The 20,117-nt window shown below is 35.4% G+C and overlaps 1 protein-coding gene and 1 pseudogene across 1 annotated transcript; both read right to left on the bottom strand.

The window, feature by feature from the left end:
• Nucleotides 1–208: 208 nt before the first annotated feature.
• Nucleotides 209–1,216, bottom strand: LOC134384699 (cysteine and histidine-rich domain-containing protein 1). Its single transcript, XM_063106393.1, has one exon. The coding sequence runs from the start codon at nt 1,206–1,208 to the stop codon at nt 210–212; it is 999 nt and encodes a 332-aa protein (XP_062962463.1). The 5' UTR covers nt 1,209–1,216; the 3' UTR covers nt 209.
• A 16,610-nt stretch (nt 1,217–17,826) lies between these two features.
• LOC134385285 (small nucleolar RNA U3) lies at nt 17,827–17,907 on the bottom strand (annotated as a pseudogene).
• Nucleotides 17,908–20,117: the final 2,210 nt, after the last annotated feature.

Raw genomic sequence — 20,117 nt, 5'->3', positions numbered from 1 at the left:
AGAAATGTATAATAGATCTTAAGTAACTCACAAGGAAGATGGGAGGCACAAAAATATGAAATGATTTTTGCTTTTAAAAACCTAATGTTGACCCTGAAATGCCAGATTCAATGATGATGATGATCACAAAAGACTACAGCAGTAAGCCACCACTTCACCACAGATTAAGAATTCTGCAGCAGGCAATTACCCTCCCCGCCCCCGCCCCCTCAATCTGTTATATCTTCTTTTTGTTTTTCCTGCTTTTTGCTTGCAGGCAGTTCAAGGCTTGCCCATTGCATAGGTTCAGCTTTTCTCATGGTGATCTCAATCTTTGTTGCAGTCATAGTCACATAACTTCGCTTTACATCAATCACACCCCATAAGTTCACATTTTGATGAAATTCCTTCTCTCCTTCAAATACAATATGCACATTTAACAATGTGCTATTTGCTTCTACTCGACTAAGTTCTGGAAGTGAATTTTTAGCGTATACTGAAATGGTGACTTCACCCCCTGTTTGATGCCAGTCATGTCTACATGGAACAACTTTTTTCCCAGCATCCTTTTTAGTCCACATGTGTCTCCCTGTTGTACAGCCCTCTTGGGCTAAGAATGTATTAAAATCAGAAGTTTTTCTTCTACAACAACTCCAGTACTTCATCCCCTCATGAAAAATAGGTACTCCAGAATGATATACACAGACTTCTTCTAGACTCTGTGGACCCTGATATGTCTTTAAACACCCTCCATTTTTACATGAGGTCCCAATCTTAATTTCATCACTCTCTTCTTCTTTCTTATCTTCTTCATTTCCTGATGACAGTTTAAGTTTATCAAGTGCTTGTTTTAGGGAGGCAGATATTTTTAATTCCAAATTTGTCATTGGTTCATCTGGGCTTGGCCTTTTTATTGCTTCTACAGGTTTAGGGGCTTGAATGATGTGCTCCTGAAATTTGGGTTTCAATTCAGATAGTTCTTTCTTCTCAGTGGTCTTGACTTCAGGTTTGACTGGTTCAGGTGGCTTCTCACTATTATGCCTACCTTTTGTACAGCCTACAATGCTTAAGAAATCAGAAAAATCAGTTGTTCTTCTCTTACAGCAAGACCAACCCTTTAATGCGTCATGAAAGACTGGAACACCTGGGTGGTAAGTGCAAGCATCTTCGGAATTGGTCTCGGGGTCGAAGCGCTGGCCGCAGCCCCGGTTGTAGCACAGCAATGCCATTTTCTTTTCCTGCTGTTACGAGGTAAGGCCCAAATACCGGGAACCGCAAGAGAGTGTGCTTCTCTTTTTATCTATTTCTGACAATCACTCAGTAAACTATTGAATAACTTAATTATTAAAACAATAAGAGCATGAATAATAATAACAAGAAAAACCACAAGAAAAGCAAAAATAACCACAAAAGAATGCTTTAAAAAGAAACCAGGGTTAGGAAATGAACTTCAATAAAGCAGGATAAAGGAGGTTATAATAGCTGATTTTTCCTATGATCTCACAAATGTTAGAATATATAATTCACAAATATGATTTTAGCTTAAACCGTCTTGGTGGTAGAGTCAACATAGCAGAGAGATTCAGGATGGTAGCAAGCTTTGCTTTCAGTAAGAAGAGGTTTATTTTAAGGAAGAAAGTGAAAGGGGAACAATGAGGTCCCTGGAACTTACAGTCTTCTATTCATATCATCTTCGATGAAAAAGGAGAAAGCTCTAAAAATTGAAACTTTTACTGACTTTATCTTGGTTCTTTTAAAATGCCTGATTTCAGATGGCTTAAGATAATCTATTGATTCATTTGGATAACAACAAAAGTATATTTCTCTGTCATATTGAGAATCTTAGGGGTTCTGGTTTTCTTCTTTTGTTGGGGAGAAAGTGTGCATCATTAACTCTTATCTAAACTCTTAGAGCATAAATTTTGTTCCAAAAATTGATTCTATTTTGTTTCATTTTATGTTGAGCTGAGTGAAAACGCAATCTAATAAACACATGGATGTTAATTTCTGGTCATGTTCGTAGTAAGCAGAGATTCAATTTTGCTTTTTATTTCCAAGGTTTATTATGTTTTAAGGAAGGAGTGTTTTGGATGTAATTTGCCAATCTGTAGATCTAGGAAGTAATCCTAAATTAGTCGAATCTCCTTGTGTGACTATCGAGCAAGACAAGCTCATATTGGGGAAGCATGCTTCTATTTACCTGGTAAGAAAACACAGAAAAATGAAATCAAATCCTAAGCAAGATTTACTCTTTTAAAATTCAATGTGTCATATTGGCTCTTGGAAAAGAAATTACTTCTTTAACCTTATCTAACCAGGAATGAGAACATAACTTGCTATGTTGAGATCCACAGCTTCTTCTCCAGCTGTTTGATAATTTATGAATGAGCACACAGTAAGGAAACTTGCACAAATCAATGAACAAGTTAGGTAGATTTCGGCTTCCTAGAAAAGAACTTGGAAGTATGTGAGTTGACATGATGCTGAGAGATCCCTTTAAAATGATGAAAGTCATGAGTTTCATATGCTGCTAGAAATGTTAAGGCAGGCCTGCCTGAACTGGTTTCCTGTGTAAGCAATACTTTTTTTTTTTTTTTTTAATACATATATGTGGGGTGCAAAATTGACGTTTTAAAAAAAATTTATCAGTATACAATGTAGTTGATTTTCATGTCCCTTTACCAATTCCCCCTGTAAGCAATACTTTTAGTATTTGAATGTCCATATATAGTGCCCCGTGTTTATTCAAAATAGGTCAAGCTAGGATTTGTTCAGTAGTTCTGGAAGACTAAGAGGTATTCCTGGAGCACCCTTTTTAAGGAAGCTATGAACTCCAGGATTTCCAGGGTCCACAGAAGTAATCTGCTTAAAGACAGTAATAATCAGGAAAATACGACTGTCACACTATTATTCAGAGGCTGGTATGAGAATGCCATCATTCTACCTAAGTTATGGAGTACCTTACATCTTAGTAAATCTGTCTTTTCATTATCATTTGGCAACTCTGCCTTGGCTAACGAATCTTAAGATTTATTTAGCAGCAAGAAATGACCAGTAGACAATCTCAACAGCTATAGTTGACCTTTCATGCTTTTGGCCAGTTATAATTGCTCCTGAATGTGGTGATTAGTTTGTAATTTCATGTTAGAGAATAAAACTAGATAATGTAGACCAGGGGTCAAAAGCTGGCTACTGAAGGAAATTTATCCATTAAAGTGTTTAATATGTTTTTAAATTTGAATACTTTTCCAAAGGGCATACCCTCTTCTATTCATGACAGTACCCACTGTTCTGGTTCCTACATTTATATTTTCTGTCTGGCACCTGAAGTTATTTGAATTTGTTACCCCTTCATTAGACAAATGGAAACCAGAGCGTATATGTGATATGTATAATGATCATCAGTTAACATAATAAATGCACAGCTTTCAGGGTCTCTCAGCAAACAGCAAACAGTTTATTTGGGGAACATGTCTGACTTTACAGTTCTATACAAGTCAAGTCCTTAGAAGGTCTAACAGATGTCAAAAGAAGTGATGACATGTGGGTTCTCTGCTTGTACTTTTCCTCCTTGATTTTAACTTTGCTTTGTTTTCATAATACAGAGTTATTTATTTGGGCTAGAGGAAGAAGATGTAGCAGTGAAAGCTGAATTTAAATTAGTATCCCTTTTAAATTTTTTTTCTTTTTTTTATTGAAACATAATTGATTGTACATATCTATGGGATACAGAATTCAATATCAATATCTGTGAGTAATATGCAATGCTCAAATCGATATAATTAGTCTGTTCAACATTACACAATGTAATCATTTAAAAATAGATAGATAAATAAATAAATTAGCATCCAAATTTTCTTTTTTATTTCTCTAGCTTTCATTCTTTTATTTACCAGTAGGTACTATGAGTGTAAACTGGACGTCTTAAATTTTTGTAAAAAGTAGGATCATTCACTGTAATTCACTCACTAATTTTTAGTTTCTATCAATAGGATTTTAAATATTTGGTATTTTCAATTATATATTTATTTGTGCTTTTAGTGGGCTAAGAGGAACATTGAGGTCAATGTCAGTCATAGCCCTTTAGTAATGCTATGTGTCTTGGAATTGAAAAATTAAATACTAATTATAAATAATATAGAATTTTATCTGAAGCAGCCTTCTATGATTATCTCTATATAGCTGTATCTTAACATTATCTAGCAATCTGTGCTTGCATTAACATTTATACTGAATAAATTCTTCCCTCAGATACGAATTTTTTGAGCACCAGCAAAGGTTCCATTTTTCTTGCTGTCACATTGAGATGAAGCTTACTGTGATGAATTATTAGGACAATGAAAATTAAGCAAGAGTGAAGTCTGCAATTTGAGAAGGAAATAAATCTGCAACTTGCGCAAAGAATAGTAGTTTGGAAGATTTATTCTCTTTTTTAAAGTTGCCTGTCACAATATGGTAACACTAGACATTAGGATTTGAAAAATGGCATCAAAATCTCCTTATTGACAACATTTCTAAGTGGCTAACTTTTAAAATGTCACTGTGGTGGGCCTTTGCACCTATCTTTTTCTTTGTCATTACTTGAAGGACCCAATCATGGTAATTATAAACTGGGAAGGTAGGAATAGTCTGTTTTGGAAGCCATATGACTATACAGTTAGGTAAGAAAAGTGAAATAATCACTAGGCACACACTATTGAGACCTGGTGTTGGTATATGGAGCAATGACGGACAACAATGGAAAGAGATTCCAGGCTCCCCATCATGGAACGCTTAGTGCACTATTCCTGGCCTATCTTGTCCTCTCGAACTAATTCACAGTTTATGCTCACATCTCAGATTAGGATTAAGAGACTAATTCCCAGTAAAATTAAAATTTTCAAAATAAACACAGATATTCATGCTTTAGTAAATGTATCCCTTCTTGTTTTCTGTTTGTTTGTTTGTTTGTTTGTCTGTTTGTTTTCTGATGTATTAGCTCATAGATAAAAAAGTTTTGCTATGTTTTTCCCCATGGGAAACTCAAAAGAGTATGAAACTAAAATTCAGTTTCTATATAAATGGAAGAAAAGGACACTAACATTTACAGGGCACTAATTATCTGTAACACAAGTTTTATTATTCCCATTTTACAGATGAGAAAATGTAGGCCTTGAGAACTTAGACAATATGAAAAAAGGTAAGTCAACAATATGATAAAAGGTGGTGTCATGATTTGAACCCAAACTAGTCTAATTTTTCTTCTAATTCTATGTATTTGCCACCCAAGCAAATAAACACCTATTTTGGGAATTTATGGACATCAGAATGACTAAGTTCAAATGCTAGACCTTCATGAGGACAAGTTCATCAGCGTTTCTGGGCCTATTTTTCACGTTATAGGCTGTAGTATGTGTACAGACAGTTCCTACAGTGTAGCAGAGCCAGGCACTAAGGTTAAAGATGCATGTTATGCGGTCAATTTGAAGGAAAGCAAGGGAGAATCTCAGTGAAATATGAAGCCAGATCATCCATTAAGAATAATAGAGGATTGTCCAGTGCGGCACTATGGTTCCACTAGTGATTCAAAGTTATGGATTTAAAATGAAGGAGTTCAGCACAGAGGGCTTTTCTGCAGCTGTCTTCACCTGCTCAGAGGCAGGGGTATAATATGCAGAGTGGGTTTAACAAGGGCTGGGGGTTAGCCTGGCTTGTAGGATAAAGTGAGTGCGAATGTACAAAAAGGAGAAATATAACGATGACTCACAGGATCTAAGCTGACTGAGGAGGGAAAGGAGAGCACGGAGGGTCTTAGGGAAGGACAATAAACAAGTGGTGGTGTCAATTAATTCAAGGTTTCAAAGGGGTCTAAGAAATATCAGAGTGGGGAACTAGAGGGAGTGACCTGGAAGAACACCAAGGAGCTGGGCATTGTTCTAAGTTCTGGGGAAACAGCATCAGACAAAGCAGTGATGTAGAGATTCCTGATATTTTTGATATTGAAAAGAGATACCTATTTGCCGAAAAAGTTGATAACTACTGGTCCAGACAGGTTATAAAACGTTTAATTTGCTTAATTTTGTTTTGTGTTTAAAAAAATTTTTTTTTATTGAAACATGATTGAATGTACTTATCTGTGGGGTACAGAATTGACTATTAATACTTGTGTGCAATATGTGATGCTCAAATCAGGACAATTACTATATTTTTTATTATACAATGTAATCATTTCTTGTGGCCCTTTACCTGCTTACTTAACAGTTTAATTATGAGGTAGTAAACAATCTATCGTGACTTTATATTTGGACTCCAAGAAGGAAAAACAAATTTTCTTCCAAAGTTTTTGTGTCTCTCGTTGGTAACTTTAAATAAAAGGAAAGCTCGTCAGAAAATATTTATTAAGCACCCATGTTCGTGAATAGTATCTGGGAATTCATTTACTACTGGGAACAATTGTGAACTTGGGGAGGAATATAGTTTAACAATAGAGCCAAACAGGTACAAGTATTTTCATTTTTTTCTATTCATTTTTCACAGAACATTTGAAATTAAGTTAAACTTAGCCAGTGTTTACTAAGGTGTTATCCCTGACCTAAATGATTATACGATCAAATGGGGAAGAAAAATGTGTTTCAAAATTACCATAACGAAATGCATGAAGTGACAGGTGTCGAAGGTAAGTATGAACACAGAACTAGGGAGCCCCGAGGAGGTGTGATTAATTCCTGTTGTGGTGACTGAAGACTTCAGAGGGGAAATATCATTTCAGCTATATTTTGAAGAATGAGCAGCACTTTTAAAGGCCATATGGGATGCAAGAAAGGGGAATATGGACTATATTCCAGGCTTAGGAAAGGCAGGGACATAGGGCAGAGACAGACAAGTATAGGATATGTTCAGAGACTCACAAATAGGGTTGTGTGGTGTCTCAAAGTTGTATACAGAAGAGGAGTGAGGGTGCAAAGCAGCGGCCTGGACACAGGTTATTGCTTATTGTACACATTGCTGAGAAAGAGGAGAGGGGTAGCTAACATAAAAATATAAACCTTTGTACACTATTGAAGGGATGTGATAATGCTGTTTTCTCAGTGAACACGTGTCCTGGGCATATTGAGTCTGACATTAGAAACCCTGTTTTGATATAAACATAGGTGTAACTCAGTAACTGAATGTCTTTTTCTGGTAGAAACCTCTCACTAAATTTTACTCTTGATTGACACTTTTGGAGGATGTTGTGAGACATATTTGAGAGAAATCTAAGATGCCTACTAAAAATATAGATCATTTTTTAAAAAAATTACCAATTGTTTCCAATATTCATTGAAGTTCTTATGAATTTCCTATGAGGAAACAAAGTAGGCTTTGAATCTTTTTCTTTGGCAAACATGAGCAATAAGAATTAGCTTAATTATACATGCAAATACATTAATTTCAGAATACTTATCTTTAGCATTTGCCATAAGTGGCTAATACTTTAGTATTTTCAATATTTTTCTAAGCTTAGAAGATAAACACAGTTTTCAATTTTAAAGATCTTCGTGTATGTAATGATATTTATTGTGCCTATAAAATCCATTCTTTCAAGTTTTTGTTTGGTAGTTGCAGTTTTAATTATGACACACATAGAAATATATGACTTCGTCATTTATGATTGTGAGAATATAGCCAGAAATGGGAACTTCAAGCTTATCCAACAAAATGAATATATCATTGGTTCCATTGATATATATTTTTAATTCTGCACATTCACTAATCCCATTAACTTTCAGAACAGTTACAAAATAATATTTTGTTGAAAACTTTTCACTGAGAATATGCAAAATATTTGGCTCTCAGTAAATCTTTGTAAGAGGAGAAACCAAGAATATTTGCATTGTTTTCATAGTGAGACTGAGACCCTAATGATTTGGAATGTTAATATTTGCATTGGCGCTAGTTCATGAGCAGTTCCATACAGCTGAATAATATTTTCTCTTCCTGATGTAAAATTAAATATATGGATATCGGATTCTTTCCGGCTGTGAGCTTTCAGAATCACTAAGGATGCGCAAAGGGAACAGTGGAGTTATGAGAAAGCTCATAACTTCCTCTGCCCCCAGAGCCTGTTCCTCTTAGTGGAAGTGTGCAGAGTGTATTTAGAGACTAAAACCAGAGAGATAGAAGTGGATAGTTCTGTCCTCTAGCAATATGCTCTGGTGCGTTATTGAATGTTATCAATCCAAACGAGTCGAACCAACTATATATATAAAACATTGGCTGAAATTGCAGTATATTAAACTCCTACTTCCATTCTCTTATATGGCTATTAAAAAAAAAATTTCCCCCGCGAGACAGAACTTTGATATTTGTACCACCCAGACCTCTATAGTGTGTAATTATAACTGATGAAGAATTGTGATTTTATTAGTCCCACATGGAAAAGTTTTCTGCAGGGAACAGCCTTTCTTTATGACATTTATTATTGTAGAGTAATCCTCTTTTGACTTTTAGTGAAAATGAGTGTTCACTTTGGTGGTTAAAACCCAGGCATTCTTGAACTAAACAAAATGGAAACAGATATGAAGAACTGAAAAAAGATACAAACAGTAAAATCAAAGTATTTGTATAGCTTCACTATCCTTTGATTAAAGTTCCCCAGAAACCTACTTATATGAGAGACTAAATTACTATAATTAGTGCTGAGATCTGCTGTGTGATTTCACCTGACTAAACTAAGAATGTTAAGCCTTTAAACGACTGTAATTTTTTTTCTTACTTGTGGCTACACAATTTCCTTTTTCTATCTGTGAATGGTTATTTTGTGGGTTAAGATGGATGTGATTAAACTCAGAGTACACGTTTGAATCTATGCAGACTCTGTAGACTTGCTCTGTTCCGTGGTCCAAATCTTACCTCTAAACCCAAGCTGCATCTCATCTCTGTGATCAGTAAAATCATTGGCTTAATGATAGAATGCAGACAGTGGTTCTCGGCAGTCACTGCCAGGTCAAGAAGGGCAATGCATTCTCTTTGAAAGTAAATCTGTACAGTGTTCTGGCTCTCCTGGTCCAAAGAAACAGGCTGAGTTTCATATATGTATTGAGCTACAATTTATGGAAGGCCTATTCCGTGCCATGCATTTTCTATTCACTATTTTAAATTATACCAAACCTGCAAGGTAGTTGTTATTATTGCCATTTTTATACATGAGAAAACTGAGGCAGCAAGATTAAGTAACTTGCCCAAAATTGAATTAGTTAATACTGATGGACCTAGGCTTTCACATTGGGTGTATCAGGCTCTATTCTGTTTACTTAGGGAAAATTTATCAGAATTACAAGAGTAAACTGCAGTAGACCATAGCTGTGTTAGTTTTCTATTGCTGTGTAACAAGTTACCACAACGATAGTGACTTAAAACAAGACAGTTATTATTCTGCAGTTTCCATGGTATAACTAATTAATATTTATATTTATAGTTTATGTATAAATTATTTTGTTACATTTATACATGTCATAATTTTATACGTGTGTGTGTGTGTGTGTGTGTGTGTGTGTGTGTGTGTATAACATAATGATAATGTAATGAAGGGAGTGATATCTTTACCTTTACCATATTCTATTGTTTAGAATGGAGTCACAGTCCCTTCCACACTCAGTAGAAGGGGATTAGATGAAGACATGGACTCTTGGGGTCATCCTAGAGTTGTTTGGTCGACCACAGGTGCCTATAATTAGAGTAGAGTACAGCTACTAGGATATTTTTTTGGTACATTCCCCATTTTCTCTTCTTTGGTTTGTTTAAAAGGTCATTTATTATTCCTGTTTTACCTGAAGGTTCTTGAAGGACTCGCTACTTGTCCAAGGCATTTAACAAAAATAAAAGCAATGTCAGTGTTCCTGCCTTTAACTCAATATTCTGAATGATTTATCTCCAAAGAGAAGGTTATTAAGTTTACTTGTTTATGGCTGTTTCTGTAAAATATTGAGGAAAAAATGGTATTCCAGCACAAAATCACTCCAGAACATTGAAATAAAAAGACAAAGAGTGACAGAAGATTATGGGTATTTTATCATGGAAATTTCAACTGTTTGCAATTTGTCTTAGTAAGACATTTGGGAAAAAGTTTTATTCCAAATGTGTAATGCCAAAATTACTTTTCCTTTCCTTTCCTTTTTCTTTCCTTTCTGTTTCTTTCATTCTCTTTCTTTTTTTTTCCTCTTTCTTTCTACCATTTATACAATGGTGTAAGTGCTAATAACAAGGCTTAAAAACCTCTTTATTTCTAACTGTAATACTAATTGTCTTTATACATGTTAGCTTTATTTTCTTCACCTATAAAATGAAGAAGTTAACTGAACTAAAATACTACTGCCTCAGGTAGAATCTCACACAGGTGTGAATCTTTTGTAGAATCACAGTAAAACATCATGTGATTCCATTCTCATAGAATTCAACTATAGCTAATAAACTGACTAATGCTATCTACTTGTGCATATGGGATTAAAATCAGGATGTAGATAGACTCACTTCGCACTTAAACAATATCTGACTAATCAAAACTGTATTGGTCACTTCTGGTGGGAAGTGCATTCAATTAGTATTAAAGAGCCACAGTTAATAAAAGAGATTGAGACACCATGAAGGACTCTTTCTATCAGCCTAGGGAAGTTTAATGCAATAACTGCCCACAGGCCAGGAACATAGTAACTGTGTATTAGTGTTGGGTTGCAACTTCTCCTTATTTTTTGATATCCACCTTCTATCCTCCATGTAGACCATAGCCCTTCTGCCAAGATGGCATATTTACTGCATGTTAAGTTACTATATTGTACAAACTTGTTTTGTTTTGTTTTGAGAAGTATTCACTCTTATCTGGATTCAGAATACATGCTGTTTAAATCATTATGATATATACATTTGTAGGGGAAATACAGGAAATGGTCAGGGCCCCTCAAATGTTCAGAATCTTGCCAAAAATTTCCTGTAAAAATCCAAGTGCACCCAGGTGTTCCTTGGTTACTATCTAATGTAATTGCATATGGGCACCCAGGTGTCCTGGGTTATGGACCTAAGTATAAAGAACTAACGACTTTAATACATGGCGCTTCTCAGGACGCTCCAGGAGGCTACTAGGGTGGCTGCTCCTAGCTCTGAATAAAGCCTATTAATTTTTTACCCACAGCTCCCAGGATCTTTTCCTATTACCTAGCTCATGGACCTGTGTGTGAAGTGTTTGTGGCCCAGTCTGTACAGGGGTCTGTGAACCCAAACCCTAGCTTGACAACATCATACCGTTATAATATATAATCTATATAGCACACCTATAGTCTCAAAGCTTCAGGATTTTCTTTTAAAAAGACTGATTTGATTTTTGATCATTTCATTTGTTTTGGGGAGGAGTCTTGTCTTAGACCTTTGTGCTTCTATAACAAATACTGCAGGCTGACTAATTTATAGTAAAAATAAATTTATTGGCTCATGGTTCCTGAGACTGGGAAGTTCAAGATTAAGGCATCAGCATCTGGTCAGGGCCTTCTTGCTTGCAGTGTCATCACATGGTAGAAGGTGGAAGGGCAAGAATGCAAGAAAGTGAACCCTCTCCTGTGAGCCCCTCTCACATGAGCTCTTTTCATAATGGCATCAATCTGTTCATGAGGGCAGAGGCCTTGTGACCTAAACACTTCTGTTAGACCCAACCTCCCAACATTGCCACATTGGGGATTAACTTTCCAACACATGAATTCTGGAGGATACATTCAAACTATAGCAGGGCTTTTACCTGAATTTGTTCCCAAACCCTGAAAATAAGCCTATATTGCCTATACATGTCTTTAACTTCTCATTTTGATGAGGGTACGATTCATTTTTATGGATTTGGTGAGAGTTCATGCTCAATCGGCAAAAGGTTCTGAGAATCCCATCTTACACCTTTGTGGTGTGTATTCCTTCTTTGTTTCTCTCATAATATTTTTGACTCTGTTATAAGGCAGTAATTTAGGTAAGATCAGTGGTCAGTCTCTTTGTTTGCTTTGAAGACTTCCCTATAACAATCACAAAATAATGTTTCTTTAATGGTATTTCGTATTTTACAAGTCAGTTTTGCATATATTGTATCACTTTACCCCAAGAGCACTCTAGCAAAAAAACCCCATAGATTATTATTTTTGATTTATTGATAAAATAATTACCCTAGAGACGGGTTCAGCAACTTATAAAATAATAATTAGTATTTTGTGAATTCTTAACATATTTCAGACACTGTCCTAAGCATTTTATAAGTATAAAATATTTTTCTACACACACACACACACACACACACACACACACACACACACACACTCCCATTTTATGGATGAGGAAACTGAGGTTTAGGGAAATTAAGTGACATGCCCTGAGTTATAGCGGACATAGTGGGAGAACTGAGAGGCAAGCCCATCCATCTGACCTCAGAAATCATGCTCTTCTCCAACACTGTTTCCTGGTAGTATGAATATGAAAATATGGTTCAGAACTAAGAGTATTCTAGAAGGAGTAAATTATTGGTCTCTGGAAATGGTAATAACTGCAGTGCTGCTTAGTGTATTCAGAAAAATCTTCACATTTTAAATACAAGAGGAAAATAGTGCATTTTGTAGAAAACTGAAATTAGCTTTATACTCCAAAAGCAATTTAATATGATCAATCTACCCTTCCATAATATTATTTGTGTGTGTGTGTTTCTGATTTTTTTAAAATTTATTTTTAAATTGAAACATATTGCTTATACATATTTGTGGGGTATAGACTATCAGTACTGTGTACAATATGTGATGATCAAATCAGTATCGTTATCATGTTCATCATTACAAATCATAATTATTCTTTGTGTCTATTACCCAATTTCTCCCCAACTCCCTCCCCTCCCCTTTTCCCACTTCTAGTAACGACACACCTGTTTTCTCCTTCTGTAAATTCCATGTATTAATGTGGCTCGATCCTTTCTCTCTCTCTTTTTCTTTCTCTCTCTCTCTCCTTTCTTCTTTCTTTCCTTCCTTCCTTCCTTCCTTCCTTCCTTCCTTCCTTCCTTCCTTCCTTCCTTCCTTCCTTCCTTCTTTCTTTCTTTCTTTCTTTCTTTCTTTCTCTTTTTCCCTTTTTCTCTCTTTCTTTCTTAGCTCCCACTTATGAGTGAGGACATGTGGTATGTCTCTTCCTGTGTCTGGCTTATTTCATATAACATAATTTTCTCCAAGCTCATTCATGTTGCAATGAATGGCAGAATTTCACTCTTTGTATGGCTGAGTAGTATTCCATCATGTGTTTATATACCATATTTTCTTTATCTAGTTGTCCATTGATGGACATTTAGGTTGGTTCCATACCTTGTCTATTGTAAGTAGAGCTATGACAAACATGGGAGTGCATATATTCCTTCAACATGACAATTTCCATTCCTTTGGGTATATACTCAGAATTTGGATTACTGGATCGCATGGTAGTTCTATCTGTGCTTGTTGGAGAAGACTCCATACAGTTTTCCATAATGGCTGTACAAATTTACAGTCCCACCAACTGTGCAGAGGAGTTCCTTTTTCTCTGCATCCTCACCAGCTTTTGTTATTCTCTGTCTTTTTGATACTGGCCAGTCTAACTGGCATGAGATAATATCTCAATGTGGTTTTGATTTGCATTTCCCTGATGCTGAGTGATGTTGAGCATTTTTTCATGTATCCGTTGCCCATTTGTATATCTTCCTTTAAGAAATGGCTATTCAGCAACTTTGCCCATTATTTAATTGGATTATTTGGTTTTTACTGTGTAGTTGTTTGAGTTACTTGTATATTCTGGATATCAATCCTTTGTTGGTTGTATAGTTTGAAAATATTTCCTCACATTCTGTATGTTGTCTGTTCACTCCGTTAATTGTTTCCTTTGCTGTGAAGAAGATTTTTAGTTTGATATAACCCTATTTGTTTATTTTTTCTTTTGTTGCTTGTGCTTTGGGGATCTTATTCATGAAGACTTTGCCCAGTCCTACATCCTGAAGTGTTTCTCCTATGTTTTCTTCCAGGAATTTTATAGTTTCAGGTCTTATACATAAGTCTGTAATCCACTTTGAGTTAATTTTGGTATATGGTGAGATGTATGGGTTTCGTTTCATTCTTCTACACATGGATATCCAGTTTTCCCAGCACCATTTACTGAAGAAGCCATTCTTTCCTCAATGTATGTTCTTGCTGACTTGGTCAAAGATCAGTTGGATGTAAATACATGGTTTGATTTCTGGGTTCTGTATTCTGTTCCATTGGTCTTTGTGCCTGTTTTTATGCCAGTACCATGCTGTTTTGGTTACTATACTTGCTAGTTTAACTTGAAGTCAGGTAGTGTTGTGTTTCTCTTTTTTTTTTGCTTAGGATTGCTTTGGCTATTTGGGATCTTCTGTTGTTCCATATGAATGTTAAGATTGTTTTTTTCTGTTTCTGTGAAGAGTGTTATTGGTTCTTTGATGAAGATTGCATTGAATATGTAGATCTCCTTGGGTAGTACGGACATTCTCACAATGTTAATTCTTCTAATCCGTGAACATGGAATGTCTTTCTATCTTTTGGTATCCACTTTAATTTCTTTCAGCAGTGTTCTGTAGTTCTTATTGTAGAGATCTTTCACATCTTTAGTTAAATTTATTCCTAGGTATTTTATTCTCTTGTAGGCTACTGTAAATGAGCTTGCTTTCTTGATTTCTTTTTCTATTAGTTTGTTGTCAACGTATAAGAATGCTACTGATTTTTGCATATTGATTTTGTATTCTGCAACTTTACTGAATTCATTTATGAGCTCTAGGAGTTTTTTTGGTAGATGTTATGGGTTTTTCTCTATATAGGATCATGTCATTTGCAAGCAGTGACAATTTAGCTTTGCTTTTCCAATTTGACTGCTTTTTAAGACATTATGTCTTATTTGGTGGTCTTGCAAATAGTAAATTTATATGCAGTGAACAAAATGTTGTTTCTAGGATTCAAACATTAAAAACAAAGTGGCTATGCTGGCACTTGACTTTGGGTTTCCTACTCTGGTTGTCAAGCATGTCCTCTACTTGCTTCTCCCTTTTGCTGATGGAAACTGCCAATTGAATATCTTCATTGACATTTATTCTATTTACCATGTAACTTTCTTTTTTCTCAGTACTAGAAGAGGCCTTTTTCTTTTACAGGAACAATTGGACTTAGAAGCAGAAAACATAAGGGTTCGTGCTCTAGTTCTGCCAATATTAGTTGAGTAATAAGAGAGATCTTTCATCTTTTCTTAGGTCACAGTGCTGCCATGATCCCAACTGAACAAACTACAGGTAGCCCAATCAAGCAGAAAGAAGTCAAGACACAGCAAGATGCTATTAGCGATCTTGCTTACCTGGTTTATCTGTGATAGGTGGGCATCAGAATTCTGATTGCAGTAGTCAGAGGTATATAATGAGTCAGGAAATATAAAAAGTCTGGAGGAGAGTCTTTACCAGCTGACTTTATGAAGTTAATAACAATTGTTTGAGAAGGAATTTCTAATTTGTTCTCACTAATTAATGAAATTATCCTCTTTTTTTTTTTTTTTGAGGGGGATGATTCAGCTCCAGTTTAGACCAGACTTCTTAAATTACACATGCATTGCTTATTTTTTTTCTACCTGTCTTAATTTGTAATCAGGACATGTGTTGGTTTGCATTTTCAACATCCATTTCTCTTTTAAGAGGGAAGTGATTTTGATTTGAGAGACTTATTTCATTGGATATAGTCAAGGGGACTGTTAATCAAGGATCCTGCCCTTCTCCAGTCAAAGGGCCCACGATCCAAGTTAAGCCAGCTAAGTTTTCTTACCCTAGAATTTGATTTCTAATTTTAGAACCAAAAGAATAGGCATGAACTGATTGATTCTGTTGGTGGTGCCCCAAAGAGATTAGTCATCACTTCTCGATGCTAGATCCTTGTAGCTGCTTTTCCTAAACTATGTGAGCTGATTTTTAAAAATAATTTTCTTTAATTCTGCGTTCTGCTCCATATCCATCCTGTAAATGCCTTAAGTCAGCACTGGCTTCAGTTGCCTGCCAAAGATTCTAGCTGCTACAAAAATGCAATTTAACTGTTCATCCATATTTTACCTATAATTGTGTAGCTGTAAATGTAGTTAATAGAATTCTTTCTCCATGTTTATGCCTATCTGTCCCTCTTTCTGTGCTCTGTTTTTTGTTCTGTTTCTACTGTTACCTTTGGAAAGAAGAAAGAAGAGTATATCAAATTGTTGGGTGTGTGTTAAAACTAATACTCACCCTGGACAGAAAGAATAGATACAATTTATTTTCTATTAATCATGTTGCCTTACAACTCATCTAGATTGTCTGTCTATTTGTTTCTCTACTGCAGCTATGTAAGCTGCAAAGTATGTAACAAAGTGTTAGTCAAGTTACTTTAATGTCCAATAACTCTCAATTACTCTGAACGATAAATGCTGGCGAGGTTGCGGAGAAAAAGGAACTCTCATACATTGTTGGTGGGACTGCAAAATGGTGCAGCCTCTATGGAAAATGGTATGGAGGTTCCTCAAACAATTGCAGATAGATCTACCATACGACCCAGCCATCCCACTGTTGGGAATATACCCAGAGGAATGGAAATCATCAAGTCGAAGGTATACCTGTTCCCCAATGTTCATCGCAGCACTCTTTACAATAGCCAAGAGTTGGAACCAGCCCAAATGTCCATCATCAGATGAGTGGATACGGAAAATGTGGTACATCTACACAATGGAATACTACTCAGCTATAAAAACGAATGAAATACTGCCATTTGCAACAACATGGACGGACCTTGAGAGAATTATATTAAGTGAAACAAGTCAGGCACAGAAAGAGAAATACCACATGTTCTCACTTATTGGTGGGAGCTAAAAATTAATATATAAATTCACACACACACACACACACACACACACACACACACACACACACACAAACCGAGGGAGGGGGGAAGAAGATATAACAACCACAATTACTTGAATTTGATACGACAAGCAAACAGAAAGGACATCGGGCTGAGCCCGTGGCGCACTTGGTAGAGTGCTGCGCTGGCAGCGCGGCGACGCTCCTGCCGCGGGTTCGGATCCTATATAGGACTGACCAGTGCACTCACTGGGTGAGTGCCGGTCACGAAAAAACGACAAAAAAAAAAAAAAAAAAAAAAAAAAAAAAAAAAAAAAGGCAAACAGAAAGGACATTGTTGAGGGGGGGGAGGGAGAAGGGAGGGAGGTTTTGGTGGTGGGGAGCAATAATCAGCTACAATGTATATGGACAAAATAAAATTTTTTAAAAAATAAATTAATTAAAAAAAAAAAGAGTTGTGATAAATTATAAAGCTTTTTAAACCAAGCCTAAAAGACTACCAGGAGTTCTCTAAAGATACGGCAAGGTTGACGGTGTGACCTTAAACTGTTAAAACCTTGAGCACCTTTGAGACCATATTATCTTTGTTGCTGTTGGACAAATAGTATTAGTTGGAAAGATGGGCTCAGCAAATATGGCAGGGATCTGCATAGACTGTCCAAATGTGGTTCATTAGAATGAGGAGATTCTATTCAGAAAAAATGAGACATCGATGTACTGAGGAGCAATGTTAATCTAAAAAATAAAAACAGAAGGCACATCTTTAAAAAAATATATATGTCAGACATTATAATTATATTAGCAATCAAGAGAGAGACTTCCTAATTCCAAGCAGAATGCTAGAACACAGTTGGAAAGGGTATAGAAATGACTACCATTAAAACACTTATCTTTTAGCCATAGTTATCCAGAAAGCCTCAGTAGTCTTAGACTCACATTTGGGCATGAATAAGATAAATTTCAGCACTGATATATTTTCAATGATTTCTAAGAGTATGTTTGAGTAGTTATTATTCAAACAGTCAAATGTTACAAACTATAGAAATGATCCCTGAAAGTATAGTCTTAAACAGTCAAATGTTAATCTAAACCTCAGGACTTGCCATATTTTCTCCACTAACTCCAAAATGCACCTGTCATTGCCATATCAGGTAATAAAGGTAATAGCATACTTACCTTTGTTAGTTCTTGGCATTCTTCACACATTAGGAGGCTTAGGACAGAAAATCATATTTTAGAATGGTTTCACATTTTTTTAGTACAGAACAACTTTTGCTCTAATATGAGATTCTTGAGCTTTCTTTGTGTTTTCCTCGTTCCAATCATTACTGTATTCTCTGGAAAGATGAATAATAGATAATCTCTAATTGGCTGATTTTCTGAATCCCTCTGGAAGCTTGCAGAAAATTCGTGCATTTAGAATTACATGTGATCAGAATTAGGGAGGCAAATACAGGGCTATAACCAGAAATTTTAGCATGGATATCATGACATATATGCAAATGCATATCCGTGAGATGCTGGTTATACAAGGTAACTTAACATAAAATAATAGGTAAAAGTGAATCTCCTAAAATAAAGCCAAAATTTTATAGTAAATGCCAGGGTTGGGGAGTAGTTTGATTGAGGCTTTATTCTGAAAAATAAACTAATAAAAACAGTAATTTTATCTTAAATTTACAAAATCTGGGCTACAATTATAATTAATCATCAATTCTTAAAACAAAGTGGCTTAAGCATTACATATATATACACAATATTTTTACATTTAGACAAAATAGTAGTATGATAACAACATATGACATTTTAAATTCAACTTTGACTTTTGTAGCAATACCATGAAAAGAATCAATTTTACAAAATAGACTAGAGCTAAATTAATTTTTCTAGGAGCCATTTTTTTTTATACTTCAAAACTCAAAGCATTATCATATGAAGCACATTGCTGATTTTTTCCTCTTCAATTTTTAACTGGTTTATATCAGCCTGATCTTCATATGTCAGTGGCTTGTCCTGTGATTCCAGAAGTTGTTCTAAGATCACTTAAACCATCTCCGCAAAATATTCTTTTTGTACTATTTAAAATTTTGCATATATTTGTGCTATATATTTAGATGTTTTCCACTCTTTAAAAGACAAGAGGTGATAATGTTATTATGAAGAACAGGGTTTATGCTAATATTAAGAGATGGATGCTTGAATGCTTTTCTTTCCTGTGGGAACTAGACACTACAGAGATTAGAAAGTAAGTAGACAGTATCCCACTTTAAACATTAAAAAGGCCAAATCCTTTCTAATTTCTCTTTTCAACTTATAGTAGCATATATATGTTCCTGTACAATTTTTCTTTGGGTGACTCAGCTGTCACTGAAGACCTCTGGCTATGGAACCTTATGATCTGGCTTTTCTGCCCATGGACTTTTATGGCATAGACTGATTTCTAACCAAAATCTTGAGTAGTATGAAAGAAAATAAATGAGCAATCTTTCAAACTGTGTGGAATGGCTCTGAAACAATAGCTTTCCTTTATATTGATTGTTGACAAATCCTATGTCTAGTAATCACCATTAAATAGTCCACCTGACTGCTAGGGGAAGGAATGATTTATCTTTACTTTGAGTAATAGTGGTCAGTTACACAATGTATTATGTATTTAGTCCAATAACTATATTGAATTTTGACTTAATTAGATAATCATATCTAAAGGGCTAGGTAGTCATAATCTGCCTATATAAATTCTAATGGACAGGACTGAAAAACAGAATGAATATGCTATATCATTTATATTGCCCTCACTTTTTCTTTCCTAGAAAGGATATTATTTTTTTCTCTTGTCCTTACTTTACCAGAAAGATTTGCTTAAATCTAAATCCTACCTTCTCCTACTTCCTGACTCCTTTATGCATTTTCTCAATTTCTCCCCTTTTCTTTGTCGCCTCCACATTTTAATTCTTATTTCTTCAGTTTTTGTTGTTATTTTAATGTCATCAATACTGTCTCCAGAATGGGGCCATGAACAAATTGTGCATTTGTAGTAAGGTCTAACACTGTCAAGCACTCTGCTAAGTACTTTTAAATTTACTCCTTCTTACAACCTACTGGACAGTACTCCGGATGGCCTTGGATTGACCCAGTTCTCTCCTCTTTCTTACTTGTAGCTCTCAAGAACAGCTATAGTGTATGGGAATGCACAGGAATCTCATATCCTGAAATAAGGAGTGTCTGGCTGGAATAGCCTGGGCTCTGTTTCAGTCCTACTCTAGAAAGAGGCTGTCCT

The sequence above is a fragment of the Cynocephalus volans genome, chromosome 8 (genome assembly GCF_027409185.1).
Source record: "Cynocephalus volans isolate mCynVol1 chromosome 8, mCynVol1.pri, whole genome shotgun sequence".
Lineage (NCBI taxonomy): Eukaryota > Metazoa > Chordata > Mammalia > Dermoptera > Cynocephalidae > Cynocephalus > Cynocephalus volans.
Note: the sequence above shows the minus strand (reverse complement) of the source record. Positions and strands in the feature narration are given on the sequence as shown.

Excerpts from the sequence above, each read along its gene's own strand:
- LOC134384699 (XM_063106393.1), bottom strand. The coding sequence starts at position 1,208 with ATGGCATTGCTGTGCTACAACCGGGGCTGCGGCCAGCGCTTCGACCCC.